Source organism: Stomoxys calcitrans, chromosome 1, assembly GCF_963082655.1.
Source record: "Stomoxys calcitrans chromosome 1, idStoCalc2.1, whole genome shotgun sequence".
Taxonomy (NCBI): Eukaryota; Metazoa; Arthropoda; class Insecta; order Diptera; family Muscidae; genus Stomoxys; species Stomoxys calcitrans.
In genome coordinates this window covers 193,930,157-193,954,530 of record NC_081552.1, presented here as the reverse complement: position 1 = coordinate 193,954,530, position 24,374 = coordinate 193,930,157, and the positions used below count along the sequence as shown (strand labels likewise).

At 39.8% G+C, this 24,374-nt stretch overlaps 1 protein-coding gene across 1 annotated transcript; it reads right to left on the bottom strand.

Moving 5' to 3' along the window:
• Nucleotides 1-1,005: 1,005 nt before the first annotated feature.
• LOC106094247 (uncharacterized) lies at nt 1,006-13,104 on the bottom strand. Its single transcript, XM_013261450.2, has 7 exons — nt 12,936-13,104; nt 6,006-6,158; nt 5,799-5,934; nt 5,608-5,735; nt 5,264-5,551; nt 4,971-5,198; nt 1,006-1,167 (listed from the first exon to the last, which is right to left on the bottom strand). Exons 1-7 carry the CDS (start codon nt 13,102-13,104, stop codon nt 1,049-1,051), a joined length of 1,221 nt encoding a protein of 406 aa, XP_013116904.1. The 3' UTR covers nt 1,006-1,048.
• Between the last annotated feature and the right edge of the window lie 11,270 nt (nt 13,105-24,374).

Sequence of the window (24,374 nt, the reverse complement as noted above, 5' to 3'; positions counted from 1 at the left end):
TCCAAAAATAAGCTCAAAATCGTAATATTTTGCCCTCAGAATCGAAAAATCCAAGAATGTTTAAAATCGCTGTAACTTCGTTACATCTTCGAATTTCGAAGATCCGATGGCAACCCTGGATTGCAAATTCAAACCAGTATCATCTGGTAAAAACATTTTTCAAATCTGTTCACTTCGATATTTTTTTGCATTTTTCGAGCAAGGGGTTAGCCTTTGGAAATCTTCAATTTTCGAAGCCCCAAAATTTGATGAGATAAGGACACAGAAGTGAAGTTTATGCCTGAAAAAACTATCTGCCGCAGTCCCAAATGCATTTCTTCGAAAAATAAGCTCAAAATCGTAATATTTTAGAACGTTTCTGAGTAAAGTCTAATTCGGTCTATAACGTGGTATAACTCATTTATAAGCCGATCTCCCGAGTTGGCTTCTTGAGCCCCCGGAAGCCACCATTTTTGTCCGATTTGGCTTAAATTTTGGCTTCGGTGTTCTGTTACGACTTCCAACAACTGTGCCAAGTACGGTCCACTTTAGTCTCTAACCTGATATAGCTCCCATGTAAACCTGTCACTCGATCATCCTTGTTCGGTTCCTAGAAGCTTTAATTTTTGCTGGTTTGACAGAAGTTTGGTATGTACAATAGAATAAAATTTTGGCCTTCGTCTAAATTTAGTTTGCATAAATTTTTAGCAGTATCCATGGTGTTCCCAAGATTCGGCCCGGCCGAACTTAATACGCTTTTACTTGTTTAACCATGGCTTCTTTTAAAAGAAAATACTGCTAAATTGCCTTTCTGGATTGAATTCACATTTTGATTTCTTTGTTTGTATAAGTAAAAAATGTTTTTTTTTATTTTAATATAGAAAAAATCAATACATAATTTTGTTTTTGCGAAATTGTTACTCAGACTTATAGTATTCTAGAATAAATTAGAGTTGTTGACACATATAACCATTTCATATTAGATATAGGGGTCATTGTTGAAGTTTAAATCATTCGACTCCTAATTCAAATGGGGAGAATTGGCGAAGAAGTTGCTTTGTTTTGTAATTTAAAATCCATTTGTACATGGCTGCTGCACGTAGTCAAGACAAAATCCTCGGTTATCTATGTCTGTGGGTGCTTCAATGCCGTCAGTATGAAAATATAATCGAAAGGGTCTTACACTTGCTGAAAATAATAGTAAAATATTCGGAAATATTCAGTAAACTTTGAAAGGGCAATGCTAAAAAGAGGTGTTAAGTTCGGCCGGGCCGAACTTTGTATACCCACCACCTCGGGTATACACGTAAACCACCTTTCGACAAAATCCGGTGAAAAGTTCATATCTTATGCCCCATAGCAGCTATATTGAAATATGTTCCAGTTTGGACTAAATACTTGTAAGAACAAGTCATTGTTCAATTGTTTATAACAAAGTAGTAGCTTTATCTAAAAATAAACCGATCTGAACCATATACGATATGGATGTCGAAAAGCCTAACATAAGTCAAAAATTGCAAATTTTGCCCATGAACATTCAACTAAGGAACAGAGGCAAACTTCTCACCTATCAATGAGTGCAGTCCGATTCAAGTTTAAGCTCAATGACAAGGGCCTCCTTTTCGTAGCCGAGTCAGAACGGCGTGCCGCAGTGCGACACCTCTTTGGAGAGAAGTTTTACATGGCATATTACATCACAAATGTTGCCAGCATTAGCACGGGGAAAACCACCGTTGAAAATTTTTTCTGATGCTCTCGCTAGGATTCGAACCCAGTCGTTCAGCGTCATAGGCGGACATGCTAACCTCTGCGCTACAGTGGCCTCCATAAGTTACTGTGGAAATATCGGTCTATATGGCAGCTATATCCAAATCTTTATCGATCAACTCACTCTCTCAAATTTTGGCGACATGGGACAATAAATGCGTCCTTTATGGGCCCAAAACCTTAAATCCATGCAAAACTTTAATACATGCAAATCTTTATCGATCTAGGCCAAATTGAATAAAGATATCGAGGGGCCTAGCACAACTCACTGTCCCAAATTTCGGCGACATCGGACAATAAATGTGCTTTTTATGAGCCCAAAACCTTAAATCGAGAGATCGGTCTGTATGGCAGCTACATCCAAATCTGTGCTGATCTGGGCCAAATTGCATAAAGATGTTGGGGGGCCTAACACAACTCACTGTCCTGAATTTCGGCGACATCGGACAATAAAGGCGCCCAGGACCGATCTGGACCGATCTGGTCAAATTGAAGAAGTATGTCAAAGAGCCTAACACAACGAAGTGTCCCAAATTTCGGCAACATCGGACAATTATTGCGCCTTTTATGAGCCCAAATCTTAAATCGCGAGATCGGTCTATATGGCAGGTACATCCAAATCTGGACCGATCTGGTCAAATTGAGGAAATCTGTCGAAGGGCCTAACACAACTCACTGTCCCAAATTTCGGCAAAGCGGACAATAAATGCACCTTTTATGGGCCCAAGACCTTAACTCCAGAGATCGGTCTATATGACATCTATATAAAAATCTGGACCGATCTGGGCGAAATTGAAGAAGGATGTTGAAGGGCCTAACACAACTCACTGTCCCAAATTTCAGCAAAATCGGATAATAGATGTTGCTTTTATGGGTCTAAGATGGGAGCTATATCAGTTTATAGACTGATTTGAACCATGCCTGGAACAGTCGTTGAAATTTAAAAAAAAAAAAAATACCTCATGCAAAATTTCAGCCACATAGAAGAAAAAATACGCTCTCTAGAGGCTCTCTCTAGAGACGAGCCACATATTGCGATGGTGAGTAAATAATTGTTGTTTTTGGGGTGTTTTAGGGAAGGGGTAGACCCTATCGTACTCTTCTCCCCAATACCTATAAATTGTACCCCACATTGACGTGGTTAGTAAATATGCCCGTCTTAGGGGTGTTTTGGAGAGTGGGGTGGTCCCGCAAACACTTAGCCCTGAAAATATATCAGCACCTAGCTCTACTCTCAAATATCATTTATTTGAACACCATATTGCCATTGGCCTCAAAATTGGATATCAAATACGTTTGCTATCTCAAAAACCTTTTAATTATACCCATTATTGCAAAAGTCAGCAAATATGTCCCTTTTAGGGTATGGACCATAAAAACTATCAATATCGAGCTCCACTCTTTTTAAGACCCACATTGTCATGGTGAACAAATACGTCCTATTTGCGGGTGGGACGTCGGTAAGACAGTTGGTCCCGAATGTTGGTATCACATTCGTAGTCTACTCCCAAATACCTTTCATTTGAGCCCCATATTGCCATAGTCGGCAAACATGACTGTTTTTGGGACTGTGGCGGCCTCTCAGTGACTTGACCCTGAAAATATATATCATATTCTTGTTCTACTCCAAAATACCTCTTATTTGAGCCCCATATTGCAATTGTTAGCAAATACGTCCTACTTGGGTGGTTTTATGGGGTTGGGGTGGCCCATAAACACTTTTTTCCCGTATATTGATATCAGATTCATGCTTTACTCCCAAAGACCTTTCATTTGAGCCCCATATTGCGATGGTCGAAAATTTGTCCCCTTTGGGGAGTGTTTTGGGGAAGGGGAGGAGCCCCAGGAATTTGGTCCCACATTTGGATATCAGATATCTTTTCTTCTCTTCAATACCTTTCATTTGAGTCCCATATTGTCGTGATTGGACTATATATGTATTTGGTAGGTTTTGGGGATGGGGCGGCCCCCCTAGGAACCACATCCGAAATTGGATACCAAATTTTTGTTTTTAGTTTACTTGAAGAGAGCACACAAAATTTCGCTTAAATCGCAGCATTCATCATCAAGATTTGGCGTTTTTGAAAACTGGGGTAAGGGGGAGGGTCCGCTCCCCCTTCAAATATCAAAAACGTAGTAGCCTATTTTCACTACTGGATCTGAATATTTCAAGAAAATCGATTCAGCTGTTTTTGAGTCTATACGGAACAGACAAACAAACAAACACAAATTGATATTTGAACCCACCAACATACTGTGGAGGTATATTAATCTAGTCATTCCGTTTGTAACACCTCGAAATATTGATCTAGGACCCCATAAAGATCGTCTCAACATTCTGAGTCGAACTACCCATGTCCGTCCGTTTGTCGAAATCATGATAGGGGTCGAACGCGTATAACTAGCTGCTTGAAACTTTGCACATATACTTAATATTAATGTAGGTCGTTGGGGATTGCCATATCGCTTCAGATTTGGATATAGCTCCCTTATAAACTGATCTCCAGATTTGACTTCTTGAGCCCCTGGAAGACGCAATTTTTGTCCGATTTGGCTGACATTTTACAAATAGTGTTGCGTTATGACTTCCAGCAACTGTGTTAAGTACGGTCTAAATCGGTCTATAACCTGATATAGCTTCCATATAAACCGATCTCCCGGTTTGATTTTTGAGCCCTTACAATTCGCTATTTTTATCGGATTTTGCTGAAATTTTGCATATAGAGTTCTGTTATGACTCTCAACAACTGTTTTAAGTACGGTTCAATTCGGTCTATAACCAGATAAGCTCCCGTAGTTTAGCCGAATCCATGGTGGTGGGTTCCCAAGAATCGGCCCGGCCGAACATAACACGCTTTTACTTATTATATATATAGGGTTGCCCAAAAAGTAATTGCGGATTTTTTAAAAGGAAGTAAATGCATTTTTAATAAAACTTAGAATGAACTTAAATCAAGTATACTTTTTTACACTTTTTTTCTAAAGCAAGCCAAAAGTAACAGCTGATAACTGACAGAAGAAAGAATGCAATTACAGAGTCACAAGCTGTGAAAAAATTTGTCAACGCCGACTATATGAAAAATCCGCAATTACTTTTTGGGCAACCCAATAAGATATCTAAGAATCCATCAATATTTCATGTAATAACCGTGCAAAGAACTTGATAAATACGATCCACGGTGGAGGGTATATAAGATTCGGCTCAGACGGCTCACTCTACTTACATTGAACAGTTTTCTGAACCATGCCCACTTCCGCACTAAAAGTACCACCACATACACGATCCTCGCATGCACTTTGGGGTGGTATGCGATCAGCGGAACGCATACAGCCAATTAAAAGCCAATCTTGTATGCAGGCATTTTGGGTAACTTGAGTCCCGCCACCAACCATGGTGCCCGTGGGATTATTGGAGTTCCCAGACAATGTAAAAGATCTCGAACGATTATTTTCTAAAACGAAACAAAAATTCAAAAGAAAACTTAAAATCGGAAAATCTTTGCATTACCTTCCATACCTAAGTCCGGGCATGCATTATATTGTATGCCACAAAAATTTCTTTCTGTTCTCACACAAATGCTGTAATCCTGATTGGACAGCTGCCTACCGGAGACGGTATTAAAATTGAAACTTCTTACACGGCCACTAATACCAGTGTAGTATTGTAGGCAACCCTGTTCGGCTCTACCAATACTGCCACAGTGTATTTGTGTAACACGCATGCGCCATATTCTGGGAAACGTTCCACTGGTAATGACGGATAGCACAATTGGATTACTTTGACCCAGCCCAGCATCAATGTACACTGAAAAGTTTAAAGTCTTTAATTTGTATGAAAATCCACCCTTTCCCTTGTCTTACTATGATCGCCCGAGGAAGTGCCGCATATGGTAGGAACTGGGCTGCTGCCAGATACCAATAATTGATCTTGGGTACACAGGTGATTTACGGGTTCCGGAGGTGCTATGGAGAACATATCCAAATCTAACCTAGTTGAGAAACATGTTTAAGGTTTTAGTGATTATTTGAGATAGCTTCTTTAATACGCCTACCTTAACTGGCATATGTCGGGATGTACTTTTTGTACCGTAACCTGGCAACTTCCTGTACCATCATAAGTGTCTGGATGATTGGGGTTAACGAAATATGTGGAGTTCTCCCTTATAATACCGCCACATGTCTGCAAAACTTTTGCACAGTTTTGTTTGTTTAAATTGGAGAATTGTAATATTTTCATACTAGAGCGAGAAACAACTTACAAACACAGCATATTCCATATCCTCCTCCACATGGCCCTGCTGGTATACCACCTCGTATAATGCAGTCCTTATTGGGTATACAGCTGCCCACTTCCCCTGATGGAGCCAAGCACAATGCTGGTCCCATAGGGACTACACTGAATATTGGCAAAACTGCAAATATTTTCAAAATGAAGCAATTGTATATAAATAACATAAAAAGTGATCAAATTTATTGTATTGAATATTTCGATGTCGTACATTCGCATACGTTAATCAGGCGAAACCCTAAGGGGTCTATACCCATTTATGAACCTTTCTGGGTTCGGAGTGTGTAAAGGGGGACACAAAAGTTCTTCACGTACCAAATTTCCGCCAAATTGAATGAAAACTAAAGGTTCTAGGGGATAAAGAAGTCAAACGGGGGGGATTTATATGGGTGGCTACAACAGTTTACAGACTGATTCATCATGCTTGGCACGGTTATTGGAAGTCATAATAGACGCCTTTTTGTGCAAATTTCAACCAAATAAGGCTAAAATTGGGGCATCCATGGGGTGAAAATATCAAATCCGGTGATCGGTTTATAGACCAGTTTACAGACCAATTCAGACGATACATGGCGCGTATATTGGGACTCATAATCGAAGAAAATTAAGACCTCTAGGGTTTTAAAAAATCAAAACCGGGAATCGTTATATATGGGGGCTATTTCCAAATCTGAACCGATACGGCACATTTGCAATTCCCCACGACCTACATAAACAAGAAAAAAGACGTTTTCGGCCGGGCTGAACTTTGGATACCCACCACCTCGGCTATATATTTAATAACTAATGCCCCATAGCAGCTATATATCGAAATATGTTCCGATTTGGACCAAACACTTATAAGAACAAGTCATTGTTCAAATGTGTATAACAATATATTGGCCTTTGATGGGCGCAAGACCTTAAATCGACAGATCGGTCTATATGGAAGCTATATCCAAATCTGAACAGATCTGAGCCAAACTTAAAAAGGATATTGAAGGGCCTAACACAACTCACTGTCCCAAATTTCAGCAAAATCGGACAATAAATCGGTCTATATGACAGCTATATCCAAATCTGAACCGATCTGGGCCAAATTAAAGAGATTTTGTAGGGCCCAACACAACTCACTGTCCCAAATTTCAGCAAAATCGGATAATAAATGGGACTTTTATGGGCCTAAGACCCTAAATCGGCGGATCGGTCTATATGGGTGCTATATCAAGATATAATCCGATATAGCCCATTTTCGAAATTAACCTGCTTATGGAGAAACAAGTAAAAGCGTGCTAAGTTCGGCCGGGCCGAATCTTATATACCCTCCACCATCTGTCGAGTTCTTTGCGCAGTATTTGTTTTTAGGCAAACAAAGAATAATGAATAAGGACGCAGCTATATCAAGTTATAGTCCGATTCAGGGCTCAAGAAGCGAAATCGTGAGATCGGGTTACATGGGAGTTGTATCAAGCCATAGATCGATTGCACTGACCATATTGCACACGTATGTTGAAGGCCATGGGAGGAGCCGTTGTACAAAATTTGTGCCAAATCGGATGAGAATTGCCCTCTCTAGAGGCTCAAGAAGTCAAGACCCACGATCGGTTTATATGGCAGCTATATCAGGTTAAAGACCGATTTGGACCATACATCGCACATTTGTTGGAAGTGATTCAAACCACTATGTGCAAAATTTCAGTCAAATCGGAAGAGAATTGCCCTCTCTAGAGGCTCAAGAAGTCAGGACGAAAGATCGGTTTATATGGCAGCTATATCAGGTTAAATACCGATTTGGACCATACTTCGCACAGTTGTTGGAAGTGATATCAAAACACTATGTGCAAAATTTCAGTCAAATCGGAAGAGAATTGCGCTCTCTAGTGGCTGAAGAAGTCAAGACCCAAGATTTATATGGCAGCTATATCAGGTTATGGACCGATTAAGACCATACTTCGCACAGTTGTTGGAAGTGATTCAAACCACTATGTGCAAAAGTTCAATCAAATCGGAAGAGATTTGCCCTCTCTAGAGGCTCAAGAAGTCAAGACCCAAGATCGGTTTATATGGCAGCTATATCAAAACATGCACCGATATGGCCCATTTACAATACCAACCGACCTACACTAAAAAGAAGTACTTGTGGATAATTTCAAGCGGCTAGCCTTACTCCTAGCCTTACTCCTTCGAAAGTTAACTTGCTTTCGACAGACAGACGGACGGACAGACGGATGGACATGGCTAGATCGAATTAAAATGACATGACGATCAAGAATATTTATACATTATGGGGTCTCAGACGCATATTTCAAGGTGTTACAAACAGAATGACGATATTAGTATACGCCCATCCTATGGTGGAGGGTATAAAAATATGTTGAAAATGGGACAGCAAAAACAAGTACATGGCATTAGGTTCGGCCGTGCCGAACTTTTGACACCCACCATCATGGCTTTATTTGGGTTGAATGTCGAGAGTCTTAAAGCAGTTCAGTGTTTCAAATTTCAACCAAATTGGATAATAAATGCCTCATTTATGGTCTTTAAACCTAAAGCTGAAGATCGGTCTCAATGCAGCTATATCAAAATATAGCCCGACCTGGACCATATTCGGGACAGATGTTGGGAGTCTTGATACAATTCACTGTTCGAAATTTCAGCGTAGTCGGGAAAAAAATGGGCCTGTTATAAGCCTAAGACGCAAAGTCGGCAGATCGGTCTATATAGCAGCTATATCCAAATATGTTTCGTTCAGAACCATTTTTAATTCCGATATCGGCGGGCCTAATAAAACTCACTATGCCAAATTTCAACGAAATCGTGTAATAAATACACCTGTTTTATGCTTAAGACTATAAATCGGCAGATCGGTCTATACGGCAGCTATATCGAAATATAATCCCATGTGTCCCATTCAAGATCTGAATATGCGTATAGAAGAAATATGAGTGTGTGCAAAATTTTACGAGGATCAGAAATATATACATTTTGTGGGATCGGAAATTGATATTTAAAATGTCAGCCGAATCGGCTAAGAATTGCACCCTCTAGAGGCTCTACAACTACAAATGGGAGATCGGTTTATGTGGGAGCTACGAATATCAGGTTATGAACCGATTTAGACCATACTTCGCATAGCTTTTGAAAGTCAAAACAAAACACTTCATGCAAAATTTTAGCCAAATCGAATAATAACTGCGCACTCTATTGACTTAAGAAATCCAGATCGAGTATCGGTTCATATGGCAGCTATATCAAAAAATCGACCGATATCACCCATTCATAATCCCAACCGACCTACACTAATAGGAAGTATTTGTGCAAAATTTCGAGCTCCTAGCTTTATTCCTTCGACAGTTTGTATGCTTTCGATAGACAGACAGATGGATGGACATGACCAAATCGACTTGAAATGTCAAGACGATCAAGTTTGTCAAGGGTGATATTTTTAACAGCTATTGTAAAGTAAAGCGGCCCATACAATTATTTCATGCAAATGTTGACCGTGACTGCGCCTCAAATGGTCCATCCACTTAGTCCAATTTTGGCATATTCTTTCCTACATTTTGGCCGGTATCTCACGAATATGTTGAATAATGAATGATGTCTTCCAATGCGTCAATTGAAGCGGGCTTGCCTGTGTAGACAAGAGCTTTAACATAGCCCTACAAAAAATAATCTAACGGCTTTAATTCGCACGATTGACCGGTCCTGAACGTGAAATAAAATGTTCACCGAACTCGTCTCTCAATAAGTCCATTGTTGCGCGTGCTGTGTAGCATGTGGCACCGTCTTGTTGAAAACACATGTCATGCAAGTCAAGCTCTTGCAGTTTGAGCATTTTGGGCATTTTGGATATCATCTCACGGTAGCGCTCACCATTCACAGTTACGTTACGATTCGCTTCATCTTTGAAGAAGTACGGTCCAATGATAGCACCAGCCAGTAAACCGCACCAAGCTGTGACATTTTCTGGATGCATTGGTAGGTCTTGCAATGCTTCTGGCTGATCTTTACTCCACAATCGACAATTCTGCTTATTTACGTACCCATTGAGCCAAAAATGAGCTTCGTGGATGGAATGGAAGAAGCACGCATTTGATAGTAAAATTCAATAATTTGCAAGCGTTGTCCGTTTGCAAGACGATTCATGGTTAAATTATAGACCAAACTGAATATGTTAAACACGAAACATGTTGGCAAAAAGATTATAGCTAAAAAATCACCATTAATACGCTTTATTGGGTCTCAGGTGAATATTTCGATATGCTACAAATATGCCCCCATCCCATGGTGGAGAGTATAAAAACGAAAAATTCTTAAAAAATTTATATTTCATACAATTTTTATGCCCACCACCATAAGATGAGTGTATACTACTTCCTATTGATGTAGGTCCTTAGGGATTGCGATTGGGCTATATCGGTTCAGATTTGAATGTAGCTCCCTTATAAACCGATTGCCCGATTTGATTTCTTAAGCCCCTGGAAGCGGCAATTTTTGTCCGATTTTGTTGAAATTTTGCACATTTAACTTTTATAACTTTCAACATCTGTGTTAAGTGCGGTTCAAATCGGTCAAGAACCTGATATAACTCCCATATAAACCGATCTCCCGACTAGAATTCCTGAGCCGATGGAAGCCGCAAATTTCGTCCGATTTGGGTGAAATTTTGTATATAGTGTTCCGTTATGCCTTCCAACAACTGTGCTAAGTACGCTCCAAATCGGTCCAGAACATGATATAGCTCCCATATAAACTGATCTCCCGATTTCACTTCTTGAGCTCATACAAGCCGCGATTTTTATCCGAGTAGGCTAAAATTTTGCACTTAGTGTTCTGTAATGACTTTCAACAACTGTGCGAAGTACGGTTCCAATCGATCAATAACCAGATCTAGCTCCCATATTTTGGCAGAATCCATGGTGGTGGGTTCCCAAGAATCGGCCCGGCCGAACTTAGCAAGATTTTACTTGTTTTTATACCCTCCACCGAAGGATGGGGGTATATTAATTTTGTCATTCCGTTTGCAACACATCGAAATATCCATTTCCGACCCTATCAAGTATATATATTCTTGATCAGCATAAAAATCTAAGACGATCTACACTCTACAGTCTTTAAAAATAGAGATATTGATCTGCAACTTTGCACAGATTCTTTTTGTGTCCAAGATTAAGATGAAGTTCGAAGATGGGCTATATCGGACTATATCTTCATATAGCCCCCATATAAACCGATCCGCCGATTTAGGGTCTTAGGTCCATAAAAGCCACATAAATTATCCGATTTTGCTGAAATTTGAGGCAGTGAGTTGTGTTAGGCCCTTCGAAATCCTTCGTCAATTTGGCCCAGATTGTTTCAAATTTGGACAGTGAGTTATCTTAAGCCTCTTGACATACTTCTGCAATATGGGACAGATCGGTCCAGATTTGGATATAGCTGCCATATGACCGATCTCTTGATTTAAGGTTTTGGGGCCATAAAAGACGCATTTATTGTCCGATGTCGTCGAAATTCGTTGTGTTGGGCCCTTCGACATTATTCTTCAATTTGTCTTAGATCGGTTCAGATTTGAATATAGCTGCCATAAAGACCCATCTCTCGGTTTTAGGTTTTTGGTCCATAAAAGGCGCATTTATTTATCCGATGTCGTCGAAATTCGAGACAGTGAGTTATTTAAAGCCTCCCGACATACTTCTGCAATATGGCACAGATCGGTCCAGATTAGGATATAGCTGCCATGTAGACCGATCTCTCGATTTAAGGTTTTGAGCCCTTAAAAGGTGCGTTTATTGTCCGATATCACCGAAATTTGAAACAGTCCGTTGTGTGAGGGCCTTCGATATCCTTTTTCAATTTGGCCCAGATCTGTTCAGTTTGGATATAGCTGTCATATAGACCGATCTCTTGATTTAAGGGTTTGGGGCCATAAAAGACGCATTTATTGTCCGATGTCGTCGAAATTTGGGACAGTGAGTTGTGTTGGGCCCTTCGACATTCTTCTTTAATTTGGCTTAGATCGGTCCAGATTTGTATACAGCTGCTATATAGACCGATCTCTCGATTTAAGGTTTTGGGGCCATAAAAGGCGCATTTATTGTCCGATTTTGCCGAAATTTTTGACAGTGAGTTAAGTTAAGACCCTCGACATTCTTCTTCAATTTGTCTTAGATCTATCAAGATTTGCATATAGCTGTCATATGGACCGATCTCTCGATTGAAGGTTTTGGGGCCATAAAAGGCGCATTTATTGTCCGATTTCCCCGAAATTTGGGACATTGAGTTGTGTTAGGCTCTTTGATTTTTTTCTGCAATTTGGCCCAAATCGGTCCAGATTTGGATAAAGCTGCCATATAGACCGATCTCTCGATTTAAAGTCTTGGCCACATAAAAGGCGCACTCATAATTCGATTTCGCTGAAATTTGACACAGTGACTTATGTTAGGCTTTTCGACATCCGTGTCGTATATGGTTCAAATCAGTTCATTTTTAGATATAGCAACTAAAAAGATAAATTTTTTTGTTATACACAATTGAACAATGACTTGTACTTAGTAGTATTTGGTCCAAATCGGAATATATTTCGATATAGCTGCTATGGGGCATGCATTTTTCACCGGATTTTGACGAAAGGTGGTTTATATATATACCCAAAGTTCGGCCCGGCCAAACTTAACGCCTTTTTACTTGTTTAAATTGTTTTCTTTTTTGAATTCAATACGATAAATAATTCATTTTCTAAGTTCAAAATCCATCACAAGTACGTTTAATTTTCATTTCTTTTAGATACTTTGGATATTAAGTATTTTTTATGTGGTTATTTATTTCGATTTTTTATTTCTTTAAAATATTCGTACTAATAGTTAAGTTTTTTTTTATTTTTTAATCTCAATATTTTCAGTATGGAATAGCTTTCACCTACACCTATAATCACGTGATACAGGCGACGTTGAAGATTTCCATTTTGTTCCAAAGAGAAAATCTTTCCACGATGTATTATCCACCTTTGCACAGGCACTGCTTAGGAAGACGATTGAATAAAATAACAAAGCCGATTGTTTACTAAGAAATATCCTTTCAAGGATATTCATTTTGTTATAACAAAATCGAAATTTGCTAGCAATTGTGAATTGTGAATTTATGATCCGCTTGTATAACAAAACGTTAGGCGTTGTACTAAAACTCGCGACGAACTGTTGGGCTTGCGCACTGGGCTTAAACATTTTATACAAAGAAAAACATTATCCAATATTTAACCGTTTTGATGGAAATTGAAATGAAAATATTTCTGCAAAATAGAGTTTAATGACCGTTATCAGATGGTAAAATAAAATTATATCTCCTAAAAACAAAAACCCACTTACCATTCAAAATGCTGTGAGAGTTACATACAGCCGCATGTTTGTGTGACAAATTAAAATTACATTTAGACATTCATGAGTGTGGATGCATGAAGTTAGGCATTCCTATGAAAATTTATATCTACTTTTATTAGGGTGGCTGTCGGGGAAATTGGTCAACATGAGAGTAGAACACGAAACTTAGAAAGTGGTAGTTGATGGTGAAGTTTTCGTAAAATTTTTGTAAATTTGTAATTTTGCTTGTATTAGCTATGTGTAATACCTGTGTATACAATACATAGTCCTCGATTAGCAATAACTTTTTCTACTGATTTGACATGCTTTGAGGACCAACCACTTTGTTGCCGAAAGAAAACCAAACAAGTAAAAGTGTGCTAAGTTCGGCCGTACCGGATCTCGGCCGGCAGAATATATAAGCCTTTAATCGGCTTGTTGTGCGCTCTTAATACATAAAAGTTACCTCGCAAAAGGAAATCTATTGGGTTGCCCAAAAAGTAATTGCGGATTTTTCATATAGTCGGCGTTGACAAATTTTCTCACAGCTTGTGACTCTGTAATTGCATTCTTTCTTCTGTTAGTTGTCGGCTGTTACTTTTAGCTTGCTTTAGAAAAAAAGTGTAAAAAAAGTATATTTGATTAAAGTTCTTTCTAAGTTTTATTAAAAATGCATTTACTTTCTTTTAAAAAATCCGCAATTACTTTTTGGGCAACCCAATAAGTTAAGAGTTCCGTGCTACTTACAAAATCCCTAATCGTTTTCCATACCACGCCCCTAAGTTGGTACATGTCTGGCAATGACATAGGAAATGCTCCAATATCTCACCATCTTCCCCACATACCCTACACATGTTATCACTTGTCGTACCGATTTTGCATACGCGAGCTCGTAGTCCTATGTTTCCATTTATGATACGGCAAGCTATACTAAACTCCTGCTTACTTCCTTTCAGTAATAGCCTCGTCTTCTCACAATTTGGATGTTCTCTCTCTCCATAGGACGTTCGTCGCTTTATCGACCGTTTCACTGTAACGCAGCGTTAAAAACGCCTTCGCAGCTCACGCCTTTTGTATATTTAACTCTCAAATAACTTTCATTGGCATCCCATTTTGTCCTGTTTTGTATACATGGCCCCTTGGGGTATTATTTTAGGGTTGGGCGACTCCCCGGGTATTGAACCAGTACATTAGCCACAGTGAGTTGCGTTTGTCCCCTCGACATTCGTACTGATCGGTTAAGATCAGGTCTTTATTTCGACAAAACTGCCAAATAGACCCATCTCGTATTTTATGGTCTTAGTCCTACAATAGCCGCATTTAATGTCCGATTTCCGATTTGGATTATCGCGTTGTGCTAGACTCCTCGACATCCCTGTACAATACGGCCCAGATCGGTCCAGATTTGGATATAGCTGCCATATATACCGATCTCCCGATTTAAGGTTTTACTCCCATAAAAGGTGAATTTATTTACCGATGTTGCCTACATTAACCACAGAGAGTTGCGTTTGTCCCCTCGACATTCGTACGGAGTTTGGTTAAGATCGGTCTTTATTTCGACATATAGACACAACTCTTGAGCCCATAACAAAAGTATTTATTGTCCGATTTCGCTGAAATTGGGATTATCGCGTTGTGTAAACTTCAATACGGCTCACACCAGGCCATATTTGAATTTAGTTGCTATATATACCGATCTCCCGATTTGAGGTTTTAGGCCCATCACATTTGAATTTATTAACCGATTTTGCTGTATTTAGGCATAATGAGTTACGTTAGGCCCCTCGACATTCGTACGAGTATGGTCAAGATCGGGCTTTATTTATATATCGCTGTCATATGTAGCGATCTCCCAATTTAAGTTCTTGGGACAATTGCAGTCGCGGACAATCGGCGGTATCGAGTGGAGAGTCTCAGCGAGAAACCGGGCGGCGTCGGCTCTTGCATAAATACTGAGAGCCTATGATGCTCGATATGACAAGGAGAGTTATTGGCGCCATTAAGTTACCAATGGCCATCATGAACGATCATGCTCACCCATAGGCGTTAGACGAGGATCGCCTCTGCCACATGTAGACATGTGGTTACAACAACTACAACTATTATCCTTCATTTGACTTCTGGAGGCCTTTTTATACCCTTCACCATAAGATGGGGGGTATACTAATTTCGTCATTCTGTTTGTAACTACTCGAAATATTCGTCTGAGACCCCATAATATATATATATATTCTTGATAGTTGCGACATTTTATGTCGATCTAGCCATGTCCGTCCGTCCGTCCGTCTGTCTGTCGAAAGCACGCTAACTTCCGAAGGAGCTAGCCGCTTGAAATTTTGCACAAATACTTCTTATTAGTGTAGGTCGGTTGGTATTGTAAATGGGCCATATCAGTCCAAGTTTTGATATAGCTGCCATATAAACCGATCTTGGGTCTTGACTGCTTGAGCCTCTAGAGTGCGCAATTCTTATCCGATTGGAATGAAATTTTGCACGACGCGTTTTGTTATGATATGCAATAACTGTGCCAAGTATGTTTCGAATCGGTCCATAACCTGATATAGCTGTCATATCAACCGATCTTGGGTCTTGATTTCTTGAGCCTCTAGAGGTCGCAATTCTTATCCGATTTGAATGAATTTTGGTACGACGTGTTTTGTTATGATATCCAACAACTGTGCCAGGTATGGTTCAAATCGGTCCATAACCTGATATAGCTGCCACATAAACCGATCTTGGGTCTTGACTTCTTGAGCCTCCAGAGTGCGCAATTCTTATCCGATTGGAATGAAATTTTGGACGACCTGTTTTGTTATGATATTCAACAACTGTGCCAAGTATGGTTCAAATCGGTTCATAATCTGATATAGCTGCCATATAAACCGATCTTTGGTCTTGACTTCTTGAGCCTCTAGAGTGCGCAATTCTTATCCGATTTGAATGAAATTTTGGACGGTGTGTTTTGTCATGATATCCAACAACTGTGCCAAGTATGGTTCAAATCGATCTATAACCTGATATAGCTGCCATATAAACGGATCTTGTGTCTTGACTTCTTAAGCTTCTAGAGGGCGCAATTCTTCTCCGATTTGAATGAATTTTGGTACGACGTGTTTTGTTATGATATCCAACAACTGTGCCAAGTATGGTTCAAATCGGTTCATAACCTGATATAGCTGCCATATAAACCGATTTGTGATCTTGACTTCTTGAGCATGTACAGGTCGCAATTATTATCCGATTTGCTTGAAATTTTGTACGACGGATTCTCTCATGACCATCAACATACGTATTAATTATGGTCTGAATCGGTCTATAGCCCAATACAGCTCCCATATAAATCGATATCTCTATTTTACTTCTTGAGCCCCCAAAGGGCGCAATTCTTATTCGAATTGGCTGACTTTTACACAGGTCTCCAACATATAATTTAATTGTGGTCCAAACCGGACCATATCTTGATATCGCTCTAATAGCAGAGCAAATCTTTTCTTATATCCTGTTTTGCCTAAGAAGAGATGCCGGGAAAAGAATTGACAAATGCGATCCATGGTGGAGTGTATATAAGATTCGGCCCGGCCGAACTTAGCACGCTTTTACTTGTTTATACCTATCACCATAGGATGGGGGTATACTAATCTAGTCATTCTGTTTGTAACACCTCAAAATATTGATCTGCGACCCCCTAAAATATAAAAATTCTGGATCGTCTCGACATTCGGAGACGATCTAGACATATCCGTGAGTCCTTCTGCCTGCCTGTCGAAATCACGATAGCGCTCAAAATCGTAAAGCTAGTCGCTTGATATTTTAGCCCCTAGAAGCTAAAATTTTCATCTAATTTGGCTGAAATTTGGCACAAACACTCCTGCTATGACTTCCAATATCCATGCCCTGTACGGTCCGAGTCGGTCTATATACTGATATAGGCCCTTCAAATACCGATTCCCCGATATAACTACTTGAGACCATAGCACCCGCAACCAATTTCCGATTTGGTTGTTGTAAAATAATTCAAATACGAACCGAGTTAATAAAGGCACATTTAAAGCGGAATCCATGGTGGGGGTATCCAAGATTCAGCACGGTCAAACTTTACAAATCTTTACTTATTTCTGATTGTGATTGTTACACTCCGGAGGCCACCGTAGCGCAGAGATTAGCATGTCCGCTTATGAAGGTGAACGACTGGGTTCGAATTCGGGCGAGATCATCAGGAAATATTTTCAGCGGTGGTTTTCCCCTCCTAATGCTGGCAACTTTTGTGAGGTACTAAGGCATGCAAAAACTTCTCTCCAAAGAAGTGTCGCACTGCGGCACGCCGTTCGGACTAGGCTATAAAAAGGAGGCCCCTTATCATTGAGCTTAAATTTTAATCGGACTGCACTCATTGATATGTGAGAAGTTTGCCCCTGTTCCTTGGTGCAATGTTCTTGAGCAAAATTTGTAATTTGATTGTTACACTCCACCCCAATAAACACCCAAACTGTTTGTTAAGGGTGTTGACAACGACGACAACAATTAGTTCAGCTAGAAAGAAACTAACAATTAAATGCGTGACATGTGTTGGCGTTGGTAGGCAGTGTTCATAATAGTCTGAGCAAATAGGTGAAATAAAAATGCAAGTAGACCGAGGGTTGCTCTGAAAGTTCCGAAGATAGGTTTCCCTATCTTCGCAAATTCCGCCGATCGTTAAATTGTTTAAATTTTTTTAAGCGCGTATACATGTGTGCCACCTTATTTTGACTTCTATTGTTCTTTCAAGGGTATTCATCATCATTTGCACCATCTTAACAATGGACAAGAAAAAAGGCGTTAAGTTCGGCTGGGCCGAACTTTGGATACCCACCACCTCGGGTATATATGTAAACCACCTTTCGTCAAAATCCGGTGAAAAATGCATACCTTATGCCCATAGCAGCTATATCGAAAAATGTTCCGATTTCGACCAAATACTAATAAGTACAAGTCATTGTTCAATTGTATATACCAAAATATTGAACTTTGAATTAGCTATATCTAAAAATAAACCGATCTGAACCATATATGACACGGATGTCGAAAAGCCTAACATAAGTCACTGTGTCAAATTCGGATTATAAATGAAATCGGATTATAAATGCGCCTTCTATGGGGCCAAGACTTTAAATCGAGATATCGGTCTATATGGAACTATTTCCGAATCAGGACCGATCTGAGCCAAATTGAAGAAGAATGTCGAAGGTCCTAGCACAACTCATTGTCCCAAATTTTGGCGACATCGGACAGTAATACGCCTTTTATGGGCCTAAAACCTTAAATCGAGAGATCGGTCTATATGGCAGCTATATCCAAATCTGGACCGATCTGTGCCATATTGCAGAAGTATGTCGAGGGGCTTAAAACGTCTCACTATCCCAAGTTTCGGCGACATCAGACAATAAAGGCGCCGTTCAAGGGCCCAAAACCTTAAATCGAGAGATCACCCTATATGGTAGCTATATTAAAATCTGGACCGATCTGGGCCCAATTGAAGAAGAATGTCGAAGGGCCCAACACAACTTACTGTCCCAAATTTCGACGACATCGGACAATATATATGCCTTTTATAGGCCCATGTCCATAGATCGAGAGATCGGTCTATATGGCAGCTGTATACAAATCTAAACCGATCTGGGCCAAATTGACGGAGGATGTCGAATTTCAGCAAAATCGGATAATAAATGTGGCCTTTATTGGCCTAAGACCCTAAATCGCCGGATCGGTCTATATGGGGGCTACATCAAGATATAGTCCGATATAGCCCATCTTCGAACTTAACCTGCTTATGAATAAAAGAAGAACCTGTGCAAAATTTCAGCTCAATATCTCTATTTTTGAAGACTGTAGCGTGATTTCAACAGACAGACGGACAGACGGACGGACATGTCTAGATCGTCTTAGATTTTTATGCTGATCAAGAATATATATACTTTATAGGGTCAGAAATGGATATTTCGATGTGTTGCAAACGGAATGACAAAATGAATATACCCCCATCCTTCGGTGGTGGGTATAAAAATCAATTTGTGTTTGTTTGTAGGTTTGTTTGTTTGTGTGTTCCTTATAGACTCAGAAACTGCTGAACCGATTTTCTTGAAATTTTCACAGATGGTGCATAATGACTACGTGGTGAAAATAGAGTACTATATTTTTTGATATCTGAAGAGGGGGTGGACCCTCCCTCTTACCCTAATTTTCAGAAACGACAGATCTCGGAGATGGGTCGTGCGATTTAAGCGAAATTTTGTGTGCTCTCTCGTAGTAACCTGCAAACAAATATTTGGTATCCAAATTTCGGATGGGGTACCTAGGGGGACCGCCCCACCCTAAAACCTACCAAACATATATTTACACCAATCACGACAATATGGGACTCAAATGAAAGGTATTTAGGATAAGAAAACGTATCTGATATCCAATTGTCGGACCAAGTACAAGGGGGACCACCCCAACCCCCAAAACACCCCTAAATTGGACATATTTACCGACCATGGCAATATGGGACTCAAATGAAAGGTATTTGCGAGTAGAATACGAATCTGATATCCAAATGTGGGACCACGTTTCTGGGGGTCCACCCCTTCCCCAAAACACCCCCCAAACAAGACTTATTTACTGACCATGGGAATATGGGGCTTAAATAAAAGGTATTTGAGTGTAGAATAGGAATCTGATATCCAAATATGAGACCAAGTGTTTGGGGGGCTGCCTCTCCCCGAAAACCTCCCCCAAAGTGGACACATTTACGACCATAGCAATATGGGGCTCAAATGAAAGGTCTTTGGGAGTAAAGCACAAATCTGATCTCAATATTCGGGAAAAGTGTTTATGGGGTCACCCCACCCCCATAACACCAGCCAACCCCCAAAACACCCCTAAATCGGACATATTTATCGATCATGGCAATATGGGACTCAAATGAAAGGTATATGCGAGTAGAATACGAATCTGATATCCAAATGTGGGACCACGTTTCTGGGGGTCCACACCTTTCGCAAAACACACTCCAAACAGGACTTATTTACTGACCATGGGAATATGGGGCTTAAATGAAAGATATTTGAATGTAGAATACGAATCTGATATCCAAATATGGAACCAAGTGTTTGGGGGCCGCCTCTCAACAAAAACATCCCCCAAAGAGGACAAATGTACGACCATAGCAATATGGGGCTCAAATGAAAGGTCTTTGGGAGTAAAGCAAGAATTTGATATCAATATTCGGGAAAAGTGTCTATAGGGCCACCACACCAACAAAATACCACCCAAATTGGAAGTATTTTCTGACTATTGCAATATGAGGCTCAAATAAGAGGGGTTTAAATTGGAACACGAATCCGATATATATTTTCAAGGTAAACTCACTGAGTGGCGGCCCATCCCCCAAAACACCCCCAAGCCGGTCATGTTTGCCGACTATGGAAATATATGGCTCAAATCTAAGGTATGTGGGAGTAGACCACGTATCTGATATCAACATTAGGGGCCAACTGTCTAGGGGACGTCCCACCACCATAACAACCCTTAAATTGTATGCTTTTGCTCACCAAGACACTTTGGGTCTTAAAGAGCTTGAAGCAAAATATTTATAGTTTTTAGGGCCAATACCCCAAAGCGGACATATTTGCTGACTTTTGCAATAAGGGGTTTAAATGAGATTAGAAAACGAATTTGATATCCAATTTTGAGGGCCATAGCAATATGGGGTTCAAATAAATCATATATAGATATATGAGAATAGAGCACGTTGCTGATATATTTTCCGGGCTTAGTGTTTCGGCGACCACCCTAATCCCCAAAACACCTCTAAATCGGCCATATATACGGACCATGTCAATGTGCAGCTTAAATAAAAGGTATTGGAGGGTAGAGCAAGAATTGATACCCACTTTCGGGACCAATTTTCTGGGGGTCTTCCACTTTCCCAAAATACCCCGCAAACAGCAATTTTTTAGTGACCATCGCAATATGGGGCTCATATAAAGGTATTTGGGAGTAGAATACGAATTTGACATCCAAATGTAGGACTATGTATTAAGGGCATCACCCCTTTCCCAAAACACCCCCAAAGGAAAAAAACTTTTCGACCATGCCAATATATGGCTCAAATGAAAGGTATTTGAGATTAGAAAACGAATTTGATAACCTATTTTGGGGCCATGTGTTTGGGGGACGCCTCATCCTGTAAACTCCTCTTAAGCCAATGGCAATATGGGGTTTAAATAAATGGTGTTTAAGAGAAGAGCACGATGCTGATATTTTTTCAGGGCCAAGTATCTGGGGGACCACCTCTCCGCCGAAGACACCACTAAATCAGACATTATGAGAATATCAGGCTAAAATGAGGTATTTTAAGAATGGAGTACACCTTATATCCAAACATAAATTCGTAGACCAATAAAGATCATATGGGATTCAGATAAAGGCACTTTTATTGTTAAACTGTTAGTCAAGTTGCATGGTATTTCACTAAAAGCTCTTTAATTGTCGGAAATAAATATTCCAAGGAAACTTTTGTTCCATATAAACTAAAAGAAGGCGCAGCGGAGCGGGCCCCGGTCAGCTAGTAATGTATATACTTTTAGGGGTCGGAAATAGATATTTCGATGTATTGCAAACGGAATGACAAAATTAATATACCCCCATCCTTCGGTAGTGGGTATAAAAATAAGTCCCAATTATACTCCGAAACCCCGAAAACTTTGCAAACGGCCCACTTCCAAAAGCTTTCCCATTAAAACCGTCAGATATGATGCCAACTGGTAGTGACATTTATATATCCTATGGAAAAATACTACAACAAAAATAGTTGTTTATCAACAACCGTTCAAAACTGCATTTGAATAACAAAATTAATTTTGATTTCTACTTCGTCATGTGCTGAAAAACTCTGCACTTTCACATCTCTTATCTGCGAAATTGCATCGGAAAAGGGATACAAATTACAGTTCAGTGTATTAAACATAAGTCAGTCCCTTACAGCGGCTGCTTGACAAAATGCCATCGGTTGTCCACGATCTGCGGCTGATGAATAACTTCCTGCTTGGGGTTTTAATTTTTGCTCACATTTCGAATGGAAAATCTAGACATTACAAGAGCAATTATTTTATTTTTACACCAACGAAAATTCCTGAACCATAGCACAGCAGCGGTGCGGGGTGGCATTTGCTTTCGGCAATAAAGTCACAGCCAAAGCGTTGTTGACAAATACTAGGTAGGCGATTTCCCAGCCTTAGAATTTATGAAGGTTGTTCGCCTCACAAATAGTTTCATTAACTCCAGTTGGATTTTCAAAATTTGAAATACATGGATTTTTCCCATTTTAATGGTCATCATAATAATAATAAAGCGCAAATTGGTCTATTAAATTATGTCGACACACGCTTAAACGCACGAAATTTATACCAAATGTTTTTCTTTCTAGTCTGCAAGAAGAAACATGGCATAGTGTTGACAAAATAAATGTGTCATTATTTTAAAGTGGGTGAAGGTTAGATTTAAATGAATCCAATTATCCACACATTTGAAGTCTTTATGTGGGGAAATGCGTTAGTTTTTCATACTGACTGACATTTTAGCTAATTTGTTGAATGAAGGCATAAGTTTTTCATATCTCATTCAAGGTATTTATGTCAAAAAGGTGTCATAGGTTATCAACATCTGCATAAATAATATGACAACACACTTTAGCAAGGTTATTAGAAACACGAATTTACATATTTTGATACCCACCACCATAGGATGGGGGTATAACACCTCGATTGTAACACCTCGAAATATTCGTCTATGACCCCATAAGGTATATATTCTTAATCGTGTCGACGTTTTGAATCGATCTAGCCATGTCCGTCCGTCTGTCCGGCCATCCGTCCGTCCGCCTGTCGAAATCACGATAAAGGTCGAACGCATAGAGCTAGCCGCTTGAAATTTCGCACAATTACTTAATATTTATATAGGTCATTGGGGATTGCAAATGGGCCATATTGGTTCAGATTTAGATATAGCTATCATATAAACCGATCTCCCAATTTGATTTTTTGAGCCCCTGGAAGACGCAATTTTTGTCCGATTTGGCTGAAATTTTGCACATAGTGTTCTGTGTTGACTTTCAACAACTGTGCAAGGACGGTCAAAATCGGTTTATAAGCTGATATAGCTCCCATATAAACCGATCTCCCGATTTGATCTCTTGAGCTCCATGGAAGGCCCAATTTTTTATCCGATTTGGCGAAAATTTTGCATGTGGTGTTCTGTTATGACTTCGAACAGTTGTAGTAAGTATGGTGCAAATCGGTCTATAACCTGATAAAGCTCCCATATAAACCGATTGCCCGATTTCATTTTTTGAGCCCCTGCAAGACGTCAATTTTGTCCGATTTGGCATGTAGTATTCTGTGATGACTTTCAACACCTCTGCTTGGTACGGTCCAAATCGGTATATAACCTCATATAGCTCCCATATAAACCGATATGCCGATTTGATTTCTTGAGCCCCTGGAAGACGTAATTTTTTGTCCGATTTGACTGAAATCTTGCACTTAGTGGTCTGTTATGACTTCGAACAGTTGAAGTAAGTATGGTGCAAATCGGTCTACAACCTCATATAGCTCCCATATAAACCGATCTCCCAATTTGATTTTTTGAGCCGTTGAAAGCCGCAATTTTTGTCTGATTTGGCTCAAATTTTGCATGTGGTGATCTGTTATGACTTTCAACAACTCTGCCTAGTACGGTGCAAATCCGTCCATAAGCTGTTATAAAGGGTGATTTTTTGAGGTTAGGATTTTCATGCATTAGTATTTGACAGATCACGTGGGATTTCAGACATGGTGTCAAAGAGAAAGATGCTCAGTATGCTTTGACATTTCATCATGAATAGACTTACTAACGAGCAACGCTTGCAAATCATTGAATTTTATTACCAAAATCAGTGTTCGGTTCGAAATGTGTTCATTCACCGTAACGTTGCGTCCAACAGCATC

Bases quoted from the DNA above. Each gene is read 5' to 3' on its own strand.
- LOC106094247 (XM_013261450.2), bottom strand. From the start codon at position 13,104: ATGAATATCCTTGAAAGGATATTTCTTAGTAAACAATCGGCTTTGTTA. The intron at 5,935-6,005 runs GTAAGTTGTTTC...ACTGTGCAAAAG, and splicing joins ATATGGAATATGCTGTGTTT to TTTTGCAGACATGTGGCGGT. The intron at 5,199-5,263 runs GTATGGAAGGTA...GTTTCGTTTTAG, and splicing joins TAATGCATGCCCGGACTTAG to AAAATAATCGTTCGAGATCT.